Source organism: Lolium perenne, chromosome 6, assembly GCF_019359855.2.
Source record: "Lolium perenne isolate Kyuss_39 chromosome 6, Kyuss_2.0, whole genome shotgun sequence".
Taxonomy (NCBI): domain Eukaryota; kingdom Viridiplantae; phylum Streptophyta; class Magnoliopsida; order Poales; family Poaceae; genus Lolium; species Lolium perenne.
Window position 1 is genome coordinate 155192257 of NC_067249.2, and position 12419 is coordinate 155204675.

The 12419-nt window shown below is 47.7% G+C and overlaps 1 protein-coding gene and 1 long non-coding RNA gene across 3 annotated transcripts; one reads left to right on the plus strand and one right to left on the minus strand.

The window, feature by feature from the left end:
• The first annotated feature begins 1198 nt into the window (after window positions 1-1198).
• Window positions 1199-2172, plus strand: LOC127307151 (uncharacterized). Its single transcript, XR_007855203.2, has 2 exons — window positions 1199-1493; window positions 1816-2172. It is a non-coding gene; the product is annotated as an uncharacterized lncRNA (long non-coding RNA).
• Window positions 2173-5625: 3453 nt separating this feature from the next.
• On the minus strand, window positions 5626-9300 carry LOC127307150 (serine/arginine-rich splicing factor RSZ21A). Of its 2 annotated transcripts, none has more exons than XM_051337855.2 (5): window positions 9143-9300; window positions 8842-8946; window positions 7773-7861; window positions 7026-7266; window positions 5626-6231 (listed from the first exon to the last, which is right to left on the minus strand). In XM_051337855.2, exons 2-5 carry the CDS (start codon window positions 8928-8930, stop codon window positions 5928-5930), a joined length of 723 nt encoding a protein of 240 aa, XP_051193815.1. In that variant the 5' UTR covers window positions 8931-8946; window positions 9143-9300; the 3' UTR covers window positions 5626-5927. The 2 variants fall into 2 exon arrangements, with proteins under 2 accessions (XP_051193815.1, XP_051193816.1); XM_051337856.2 differs by having other exon boundaries at window positions 9139-9288.
• Between the last annotated feature and the right edge of the window lie 3119 nt (window positions 9301-12419).

The following is a 12419-nucleotide window of genomic DNA, read 5'->3' on the forward strand; positions in this document are numbered from 1 at the left end:
TTAATTAGAGGGAGGAAGTTAGAGTGTGGTTATCATGAACCAAAGCTAAACTAAACGCACATAAAGAACTAGGATGCTAAGCATCCCTTTTATTAGACTTTTCGACGGGAAGTTGGCTTGGAAGAGTAGAACCTAAACGAGAACCACAAAGTCGGTTACAATCAAAGAAGCCTTATTTCAACCTTCCTGCCTCTGCATCTTTTGAGTTTATTTCCCAATGGGATAATAACCATACAAAAATACACATGTATTATGATGTGTGAGAGAGATGAATAGATTCAAAAAAATCATGCAGACACTGATGTAAGAACTTTAAACCAACGAAATAAAAGGTGCACACGGTAGATCCTTTAGAACAACCAACTGTTTTCTAGAATAACCAAATATCTTCTCCCGACATCTATATAAGCAAACAAATGAACCACCAACTAGCAAGTACATAGCAAAATCCGGCGGATCAAGAAACAATCAAGTTAAATAGGCGTAAAAGTAGAGTATAACCATTTTTATGTGGTTGCTTCGCATCAATGCTCACGCACTGACGACACAGCCGACGGAGACGGGCATGAACTGCACCAGCGTGCGGAGGCCGTGAAGGAGATGATTTTGCCGAAACGGTGATTTTCCGTCTCAGGGAAATGGAGGGCCACGATGTGAACGAAGAGGCATGAATCTGTAAGAATAAAAGAACGAAGAAATAGGCTAAGGACGGTGGTGGATGTAGTCGGAGGCGGAGGCGGAGGTACATGCAGAGGCTAATCTAGGGTTTGTTGAAATGGGGAAACTATGTTCATTTCAGCTGGGTGCGAGTTATGGCGCCCTTGGGTTAAAAGTAATGTAATATCCTTGAACTCAGACGCAGTTCAGGTGTTACAATTGTGCGAGTCAAGGATAGATGGGACATTACCGCTGGTTCAAATTTCAGCTATCCCGCCAATATGAATGCAAAATTTGAGGACATTTCGAACATGTGGGTCCACCTGTAGCTGGGCGACATATCAGATAGGAGGTTACGCCTCACTCCTTAGGCCTCGTTTGGTACAAGTGTATTTGCAGGGATGGGAGAGTATTATCCCAGCCCATTCGCGAAACCCCGCTAATCCCCGAAAGCCCATTTGGTAGAGGAGTTTTGGGACAAAAAATCCCCGCCCATCCCCGATTAACCCCGTCCTCGACCCATTTTTTCACTTGGGCCGAATCCCGGACCTGGACCTCGCGTATTATCCCCGTCCTCGCTCGTCCCCGACCGAAACCCTACCGCAAGCGACGGCGGCGAGCGAGCAAAGCGGCGGCGAGCGTCGAGCGTAACGGCGGCGAACAGCAAGCGAAGCGGCGGCTAGAACTGCAGGAGGGGCGGGAGAGGCGGAGAACCTTGCCGGTGCACGCAAGGATGGATCCCGCCTAGCGCTCCACATCAGATCGCCACCGTTCTTGGTATTTGACCGGCGACGCCACCTCCCGCCGGTCTTGTACTCGAGTCTGCATCCTCTCAGGTAACCCCCTTCTATTTCTCCCTCTCAGGTGCTCGGTCTGGACGTGGGCAATGTATGGCTTGGTTGAATAAATGTGGTACCTTGCTGCACAGTTGTCAGGAATTCATGCTATGATTTATCTCTTTTTAATCATCCATCTTGTGTTTGTTTCTCCAAGCAGAAAGTGTATATCACTGCCATCTTCTAAGAAATATGTGCATACCATCAACTTATGCTTGTTCATGGAAACTGAAAAGTGAAAACATAAACTGAATATTCTTCTGCATTTTTGCATGAAGTTTCTTCCATGTGAAAATAATTAATCTGGTTCATTGAATTTCAGGTCAAGTTTCTTCTTCTACCTTTGATCGATAGTTATTTGTGTTGGACTGCAGGGCATCATCCACCCATCATTTTGAAATGTACCTGCAGCTGCTAATCGGCAAGTATGAGTTTGAACATGATGTATGCGATGCCTATGTGGTCTTGTTTTTGCAACGGCAATGCTTCCATGTAATCTGAATTTAGTACTTTTGTCCAGTCAGGGACACGTCTAATGTTAGGTAAATGGAACTTGTGATGGGCTTCATGTTATTTAAATCAACGTGTGTAATTGTTATTTAGATGGGCTTGTAGTATTTTTGTGACCTGAATGGAAAGTGGATTCGTGTTATGACTGAATCTGAATTTTCAGTTCAAAGTTGACGTGTGGCCTATGACATAAAAAATCAGATCTTGGCTAACGTTTTGTTGATTTGCCTTGCTAATTTTCATTGTTTTTGTGCACCAATCCCTGTAACAATCCCTGCAACAATCACTGCCTACCAAATGAAAGTTCAAAGAAATGGGGATTAGGGATTTCTTGGGATGATGTTTTGTGGGGATTAGTGGGGATTGGGTGAAGGTAGGGGTTTCACCCAATACTCTAGAGTATTATCCCCACTAATTCCCACAAAAACTCTAGTACCAAACAAGGCCTTAGATGAAAATTTCTACTACCTGGAGATGTAAAAAAAATGCAAGTACTCCGCTGGAGTAACAGAAATTCCCCACCTTCAGATCAGAGCTTCGTCCTCGTCTTTGCCACTGGACGAGAAGCCTTCCCAGCGCTAGCAGGACCAGCATCTTCCAGAAGTTCCCGTCGCCCTTCTTGTTGCCGGAGTTGGGCCAAAGGTCGTCTTGACGTTGAACGCTGCGTGGAGCGTGACGGGGAGGCCGACGGCAAGCATGAATGGAGGTCGGCGACAGAAGATGCGGCGACGGAGAGGTCGACGAGGATGAAGCCGGGATCTGTGCCACCCTACGCCACCAGCGCAACCGCTACCCCACCGCCTCCATGGCCGCCGCCTATCGGCTTGTGAGCACGGGTTTGCACCACCGCCGCCATGGCCGCAGCCTCTCGCCTTGTGAGCACGGGCTCGGACCACCGCATCCTCCATTGCCGCTGCCTATCGTCTTGTGAGCACGGGCTCGTATCACCACATCCTCCATGGCCGCCGCACTTTGCCTCCGCCCTGCTCGTTCCTCTTCCCCCACAACCGCACCAACCCCATGGGCGCCGACCTTCGCCTTGGAACATGGGCTTCGTGCGGTCCGCACCACGAACGCATCCGCTCTCCCTCCGCCGACCTCAAGATCCACTCGACGGGGATCGAATCGATCTCCTTTCTGCCGCTCGGGTCTCAGTTCATGGGGCAGATGGTGCGGCTGGGGATTTTTTTTTCTATGTGCGGGAGAGGATGGGGACGGGTGGATGAGAGGAGCGCCTAGTCGGTCCTCGTGCGCTGGTCCCCACTGGAAGCCCATCGCACCGCATGATCTAGATCTGACGCTCGGGACGAGGGAGCACCGCGTAAGACACTAGAGTGCCCAGGCAAGTATTAGATTACACGATAGGTTATCGACGATTCTATTAAGATCTATACTTTTAGCTTAGTATTAAGATCTAAACGGTGCCAGCACACTATTAGACGATTAGAGACCCCGGACAGCTGGAGATGGTCTTACGAGCTACGATGCAGAACGGCCACGGTAAAAGACGGAATGGGGACTCCTCGGCAAACCTAAAGCATCGACGACTGCAGTGGAGCATAGCTTTTAGAGCATCCCCACTCGTTTGGGCTCCCCACGCCCAAATCCGGCGAAATTTTCGTCCGGACTGGAGGAAGATTTAGCGTGGGGAGGCCCATTTTCCCAGCCGCGAGTCCAGGATGGATGCAACGTAATACGACGAATTCAGACAAAATAGGCGAATTCGTTCAAACATAAGCGAAATTTAATGATATTTAACATATAGAGGCGAGTTCGTACATAAATAGGCCGAATTCGTACATATATTTGAATTCGGCGATTGGCAAACTAATATTAAAACTAAAAGCGGCCTCCTACATGCCGAAATGGCGGTAGAAGGTCGTGTAGTCGCCGCCGCCGTCGTCGTCGCTGGAGCCGGCGTCGTCCTGGGGCGGCGGCGCCTCGTACCAGCGGCTCGTGCCCTGGCCAGCGTCGCCGGCGCGTGGAGGCGACGGCCGGTAGATGTCGTCGTCGCTGCTCTCCTCGAGCTTGATCACCTCCCTGGGCGCGGCGTTCCGCGAGGACGACGGTGCGGCGGCGCGGCGCGGCGAGTTGTCGCGCGGCGGCCGGATCCAACATCCGCCGCCGCTGCTCCTCCTCCTGGCGCTCCCAGTCGCGCCTGGACCACTCCAGCGCGGCGTCGATGGGGAGGGTGTTGTCGGCGGGCACCAGGTCCTTCAGCGACCTGGCGATCGCCTCCGCCACCGCGGCGTCCTCCGCGCGCTTCGCCTCCTCCTCGGCGAGCTGGTTGGCGGCGGCCGCGGCGACCTGATTCTTCGCCGTCTTCCTCTTCCGCCCGCGTTGCGGCGAGGAGGGCTGGTCGCGGATGTCGAGCGCGCCGCTGCTGCGCCTCGGTCGGCGGTGGAGACGCCGGCTCCTTCTTCACGGTGGCCGGAGACGGCCACTCCTTCTTGACGGTGGCCGGCGTCGACCCGCCGGACCTGGGACGCCGATCTCGATCCCGACGACGAAGAGGACGGCGCCATCCTCCCTCGGTATCCGGGAACTACCGTGCCGGCGCGACACGGTAGCCGCCACCGGCGGCGGCATCCCCGAGGACGGGGAGTTCCCGTCCTCGATGTGCGCGAGCACATTCTCGAGGGTGCGGTTGGGCGCGCTCCACCATCGGCGGCGGCGGCGGCGTTGTTCCTTGCGGAGGAGGAGGAGGGCCGTCGTAAGCGGCGAGTTCACGTTCGTACCTTCGCCGGAAGAACGCGATCCACGCTTCGTGGTGGTCGGGGAAGAAGCGCGGATCCGCGCGCTGCTCGTCACTGAGAGTGGCGAGCACCTCCTCGATCGCCGTTTCGAGTGCGCCGCCACCCGTTGGCGGCGGCGGGATCGGCACGCCGCCTGCGCTCAGCCTCCAGCCTCCCGGCGCGCGGAAGTCCGGCGGCGCAGGGTAGCCCGCCGCGTGCAGGAGTCGCCCCTCCCAATGGTGGAGAGAGCGGCGGCCGAAGCCGTTGTTGGCCGCACCGTCGTTCGCCATTGCTGGTTCCTTCGAGTTCGGGGATGATTTGGGGGAAGACGAGCGAGGAGGTGAATGCGGGGCAGCCGGGGTAGTTCGGCGATAAATAGCGGTAGGCGCGCATGAAACCGAGGCGACGGCATTAACTCGCCGCGTGGAAGCTACGCGTCCGGCGAATGCTGACCGGCAGCAGGCTTTTACAGCGCGCGGAAGACGATGCGATGAGGACGACGATCGGTGTCTCTCGCTGACAAGTTGGGGCCACCAGACGCGCGGGAACGTTTCGCGCGCTTTCGTTTCGTCCGGAGTCCCCGAGCGCTCCCCGTGGGGCCGGGGATGGCGTGGGCTCGCCGGATGGATGAAGGGCCAAATCCGGACGAAAACGAGGAACCGGGGGCGCGACTGGGCCGAATTACGCCGTCCGGATGGAAAAAACGCTCGCCGGGGGCCTCGACGGGGGCACGAGTGGAGATGCTCTTAGCTACAGGTCACGGTTTAGAATTTCTGGCCTAACCAGCTACGAATCAGGACAATAAAAGACCTCTAGGGCACTGAATCTGAATAAGGAGATCAGAAGATTCTGGATGACAGCAACAAGAATACGAAAAGAACGGCAACTAAATAGCACAACAATTTCATCACATAAAAATATCCATGCAATGCATCTGAATAATCCAAAAGAGGAGAAACATGTCTTGTCTTCAGACCAACTACATACTCTCAAGTCATCAGTCAATAGGGAAACGCTAGGTTCCTGCTTCGCCAACTGTATCAGCAGCCAGGCTCTTCACAAAAAGTTACACAAATGCTAACGAAGAACATGCTCAGACGCATGGCAGTCCAATAGTCATACAAAAGAACATTCAGGGAAACAAACCGAGGGTCCCCCAACAAATTCCAGCATTTGCAGAGCTAAGCCCTCAGGCATTATTTGCATAAGGGGACTCTTCGCGCTGGGGTGGCTGTGCAGGGGACCTGCTATAGCTCCGCTCGCGGGCGCGCGGCGGTGACCTGCTGATGCTTCGGGCGCGGGGAGGTGGTGGTGACCTGCTGATGCTACGTGCGCGGGGAGGCGGCGGAGACCTGCTGATGCTACGTGCGCGGGGAGGCGGCGGAGACCTGCTGATACTACGCGCACGAGGAGGCGGTGGAGACCTGCGGGCAGGCGGTGGTGATCTGCTGTAACTTCGCTTCCTGGGAGACCGATCCCGTGGGCTGTAGCTCCTGCATCGAACATTGTTTATCGTCAGAGGTGAAGGTAAAAGCATTAAGCATACAAGAAGCTGCTAAAGTATATATGCAAGAGATCACACTAGCATGGCAAGACAACTGTCAGTATGTTGTTTGATATGTTAATGTACAAAAATGGCTCGTCACATGTTATTTTTCAGATCAAGTCAGAGGTGAAGGTAAAAGCATTAAGCATACAAGAAGCTGCTAAAGTATATATGCAAGAGATCACACTAGCATGGCAAGACAACTGTCAGTATGTTGTTTGATATGTTAATGTACAAAAATGGCTCGTCACATGTTATTTTTCAGATCTAGTCATAAAGCTAATGGAGTTGTAACAGGTAAAACTACAAAGGGAAACATTAGATCACTTCTTACCAATAGAGACGTAAATGAGATAGGACTTGAATAAGAATGTTCGAACCAGAAAAATAAATCTGAATGTTATTTAGATTGAACTGGAAAACTGATTCTGAATGTTATTGAGCTTGAGGTTCATATGTACTAAGAAAATATTATTAGGTCACAGTTAAAACTTTATATGGATAATATCCCAGGAGATATATCTCCTGTTGTTCTCCAAGCCTATATATGCACATGCCTAAAATGTCATCTAGGTTTGTCCTAAGTATATATAGTACAAATGTAAATTTAAGATGGATCTAATGAAACTAATTTGTTATCGATGTTGATAGACTAGATCAAACTTTAAAAAGTTACTTAGGACAATTTAAGAACTTCAATTAATTTGGAATGGAGGGAATATTTAAGAACTGAGGGGATACCTTCTACCATAGCTTGGGCTCCTACGATATCTTGGGCTACGGCTACGGCTGCGCCTTGGGCTTCGGCTGCGGCGCCTTCCACTACCCAGACCCCCAGAACCAATCCGTAGCCGACATTCGCGTGCAAAGTGGCCACTTTCACCACATTCATAGCACTTCATGTCAGAACCTCGAGATTCACGTTCTCGGCCACGGCCGCTGCCAGATTTGGTTGACAGCTCAACTCTCCATCCATTCTTACCTATTACAGCATAATTAGCAGGGGTCTCATTATCACGAATTCATGAATTGCTCAGACATACAGATGACTACATAACAGCTAAAGCAACAACAGTAAGCCTAGTCACTAACAATGAAAATGTCTAAGATGTTATTGATCAGTAAACAGTTACAATGTAGTTGCAGCGTAATTGTTTAAGCCATCTAGTGATGCTATATCCGATATGTGTGTGTATGCTCACTCGATAGCTACATATAATCTATCTTATACTCCCTCCTTTCCACAAAAAGCTTCTCAACTTTGTCTAGATTCAGATGTATATAGACAAATTTTAGTTATAGATACATCCGTATCTACAAAAAGTTGAGAAGCTTTTTTTTGGGGACGGAGGGAGTACATCGAATCATAGATACTGGTCAGTTATTACTTCCTGTTAATATTTCCTAAAATAAACTCATGAAATCGACGACCACCTATTGGACATAGCCAGATAGAAACGTCATGATAAAATATGATTATCATATTACCATCCAATTCACGAATTGCGTCTTTTGCATCCCTGGTCTCATCAAAGTCAATGAAAGCAAATCCTGGTGGTTTTCTAGCAACCCACACACTGCATTGAAAAAAAGTAAGTCAAAACCGATACATCTTATTTCGGCAATGCACAAAAACATCTAAGAAGGCATTAAAGATCAACGCCCTTATTGACATCTAGCCACCAGTGAAACATATTTCTTAGCACAATTCTTAACTTAACTTAAAATCATTTTAATCAACAGCAATCAGAAATAACACAACTCTTTGCCATGCAAACACAAGAAATACTGGGTGAACACATTCGGAAAAACACCAAAGCTTAGAAGAAAAGAAGAGATATGACTTTTCAGACCAGCAAAAAAGAAATCAAATATAATTCAATACAGCTGATTTGTTGAGTTTGAAAAGGTACATCGCCGCTATGCATTAATTCTCACATTTTACTGCTGATATTTTTAAGTACAAAACATATATACTGGCAGTACAGTACATAGCATGACTATTCTGCATGTGCTTCAGAATTACTGGAAAGATCACACCCTCTGCACAAGGCATCACTTCACTTAACTATGACCCTATGTGTCTTACATATCTTCCTAATTCTTCTTACCCTTCACTGTCTTAATATTCACCTATTAGCTTCTAGACATTATATGTCTTTAGCCTACGGCAAGGCAAAATAGGGTACATAAAATCTACAAATGCATGTCTGTTGCATTAATAAATAAATCACAAAATGGAGTAGAAGAAACTGCTATTATCAGGGGGAAATCCATCATATGAACAAAGAAACCCCTAATTATAAACAAAAAAAAGTGACCAAGCAAAGTACTCCCTCCATTCCAAAAAAATCGACTCCTCTGTTCTTACACTTAAAACAAATTGTCACCAAATTGAACGCAAAATGTAAAACTAGAACGATCCAAACAGCAGTTTTACTTAAGCAAGCACAAGTCTCATCAATTGTTAAATTACACAAAACTCGAGGAAACAAGTAAATGGTAAATACTATACTGCTAGCTTCAGAATTGTTAAGGAAATTCGCAAGCATCTCACCTCTTCAGAACCCCAAAGGTGCGGAACTCGTCCTCAATCTCGCGCGCAGTCGCGCGCGGATCCAGATTCCCCACGTAGACGCGAGCCATAGCGGCAGAAGCAGCCCTGCAAGAAGAGAAAAAGAAAACAAAAATCGAACAAAATGGTCACGATTCTAGCACGAAGCAGCTGCTAACCCCCACCCACAAATAATAAATACGTACTATATCACAAAATTTTCTCCGTTTTGGACGCAAAAGCGAGACATGCGGGGTTAAAAAATTTGAAATAAACCGAGGAGATCTGAGGGGAGCATACTTGCCTGGAGTGCCTCCCTGGGGGATTGGGGATTCGGGTCGGGGAGAGCGGCAGAGCGAGGCGAGGAGCGTCTCTAGGGTTTAAGTTTGAGCCGCCGCGGGCGGAAGAGGGGGGGAGGAAGGGCAAGGATGGAAGGTGTCTATTAGGCGAAGGGTTGACGCCTCGGGGGCAGGGGCATTTACGGAATTCTAGTTGTTGGGTTGGGGAAGATGACTCACTTGCCTCGTGACTTCTCTACGGTGGCCGATCGGTTGTGCATTCAAATTTGTCTTTTTGGATATGAATTTCATAGATATATTTTATGAAAAACTGATATGAATATTTGCTAGACTTGTAGAAAAAACATCACATGAGTTGCTGAAAGGATACGGTTGGATGTGACATATAAACAAAATAAGGGTAGTTTTATTGAATGAATGTTAGGATTTTAGCCCTAGGGAGCGAACCCATCGGGAGCCATCGGGGTTTTTAAGTATCAATGCAGTGGTGGAGCTTGCCGAGAAGTTCTGGGGGAGCAAAACACAAGAATTGATTTTTTTTGGGGGGGGGGGGGGGGGGGGGGGGGCAAATTGCTCAAATTTTCTTATCCTAGGCCTTGTGTGAAAATTTTCTTCTAATTGGCAAAAGGTTGGGGGCGGTGGCCCCCCTGAATGCTTCATATCTACGCCAATGATGCAGTGAATGGCAATTTTAGGAAAAAAGAATGTCAAAGACCGAAACTTCCACAAGTATGAACCCATGAGATGTGAACTCGTGTCTGATTTGCTTCAGATTTTTAATGCAATCCAATAATGATCCACGTGTGTTATCCTTTCTAGAAATTGATTTTTTTTCAAATTTTTCTCTTCAAATTTCCTTTCTTTCAAAAGGATTCGGTAGAATTTCCTTGGTACAGATAGGATAGTACATAGTGTTGGATATAGTGCCCTAGAGGCAAATAATAAATAGTGTTTATATATCAATAGTTCATAATAGTACGTTTCGTGCTATGCTATGAGTGTATCAAGCGGAAACATTGATACACGTGTGTTATTGTAAACAAATCAGGGTCCCTAGTGAGCACACATGTGCACAACTAGTTCATTATGGTCAATCGTTGGTCGAGGTTTCCCAATCATGGACACATGGTCATTGACAATGAGATTATATTATTTGGAGAAATGATATGATGGACATTCCCTTATATAAGAATTGTAACACGATCAAAGTCACATCGAGTTCAACGTTACGATATTTATGAAAGCGTAGTAACCTAATCCTTAGACCGTGAGACCATATCTAATCACCATCTCCGGAGGATGCTTTCGCTGTATCAACCGCTACACCCTGTGAGGGTAGTCATAAAGGTGTGGTTAGGTATTCCAATGGGATGGTAGAAGCGACTAGATCAAGAGCGAAATTTGTTCATCCGCATGACGGAAGATACTCTGGGCCCACTGGGTGAGATTACATCCAAGTTGCAACACATGACTAGGTCATGAGGATTGAATTGAATGGAACGAGTTGAATAGCCTTGTCAGTAACGAGATCGAACTAGGTATCGTGATACCGATGATCAGGTCTCGGACGAGTGTCGGTATCGGACTAACAAAGGGAACGAGATACGACGTAATGGTTCAAACGACGTTAACATCTTCGTAGAGTACATATTGGTCACTATTGTTCTCCAGAACACCCCGGTGATCATTCATCGGAGAAGTGTCTCGATCATATCTGTGTTATTTTAGAACCATAGGGAAACACACTTAAGGGTTCAACTAAACTAAAAGAATGTTTTGGATTCATCGGAGTTGAGAGAGATACCTGGAATAGAATTCCGGTGAAATCCGAAAGGCGTTCAGAATAGTTCAGTGGCGTCTCGAACTAATGGCAATTAAAGATATGTTTAATATTTGATTGGATGAATCAATATATTAAAATATATTTAATTATATAAAATATGATTTTCATTTTAATTAAAAAGGACATCCTATTTTATTAGGCTCCCTGGAGGAGCCATAATAAAAAAAAAGGGGGGGGGGGGGGAGGGGAAAGAGGAAAGGGAACTGGCCAGCCAAAGGTCCGGCCCATCCGATGGCCGCACGGCCAGGGAGGTGCGTGGCTCGGTCGACCGGTCGGCCAGCTCCCCTGTTTCGCTTTTTTAGTCCCACATTTTCTAGGAGAGAGAATTTTTTTAGCCTCTATTTTTTCCCTATATAGTGCATCTTTGGAGCAAAATAAAAACACAATAAAATAGAGTATTTTCTCTCTCTAGTTTTCGACTCCTCGCGGTTCCCCGAAGAACTATGCAGGGCGGGAATAACTCCATCTGATGCGTGGGAGCGCTGCCGGGATCCGGATCCAGAAGATCTACTTCCGTAACTTCGTTGAATCGGAGACGGGAGCATCGTTGAGCATCGTATGTGTGCGAAACTACAAGGTGTTGCACTTGCGGTACTTGGCATCGAGGAGAGGGATTTTATTATCCAACATGGGTGGAAGCATAATCTAATGATTGGACCACCATCACCATAGGAGTTGATGCGTTTTCAAACTTTGGACTGTTGAACGGCTGTGTGCATCCTACCTATGGAGAGGCCGGGTGTAATGTTTAAATCTTTTGAGTAATAACACGCCGTTTATCGAAGAAAAAAGTTCCTTTTAGTACCTGACCAAAATAAATCGTGTAACCTTTTCCCCCTTTTCTATCAATTAAAAAAATCAACTTCGCTTCGTAGAAGAGCCATAAAAGTCATGTTTGGTTGTCTGCTCAGGCCCGCTAGATGAAATTTTTTAGTGTCTACTAGTCACTTCTATGAAGGGTTAGGTTAGACTCGCATGCTGCCTGAACTTAAAATCACCCTTCACCTAGGCCCACTAGATAAGCTCGATCCATCTATTTCTAGCGAACTAGGCTGCATAGGCACAAGGTTGGCTGGTGAGAAAAAATGGGTGCAATGACGCAAGGTCTAGCATTGCAACGCACGTGAGAAATTGGAAATAGGGTTCCTCCTCCCGCCGAGCTATCCCCTGTGTGCCCCATCTCATCTCACCGCTCACTTTCTCCACCATTTTGCGTCTATCCCTCTCTTGAGTTCTCACCTCTTCAGCATCGGCTCAACCACATATCACCAATGACTAGGCAAGTGGTATCCTTCTCTCTGAGGGGTGATGCTTGGTAGTAAGGAGTGTTATTTTCAGTCGTCTTCCTCTCAGGTGAGTTGTGTTACATTTGGTTGTCTTTGTCCATGTCAATGGTTGGTGTAAGCAAACTCTAACCATGTGAACTCAATACTGGATAT

What these genes read in the sequence shown, in the direction of transcription:
- LOC127307150 (XM_051337855.2), bottom strand. Translation starts at nt 8,930, where the DNA reads ATGGCTCGCGTCTACGTGGGGAATCTGGATCCGCGCGCGACTGCGCGC. An exon ending in CGCAATTCGTGAATTGGATG is followed by an intron (nt 7,267 to 7,772) that starts GTAATATGATAA and finishes ATGCTGTAATAG; the next exon opens with GTAAGAATGGATGGAGAGTT. An exon ending in AGCCCAAGCTATGGTAGAAG is followed by an intron (nt 6,232 to 7,025) that starts GTATCCCCTCAG and finishes TGTTCGATGCAG; the next exon opens with GAGCTACAGCCCACGGGATC.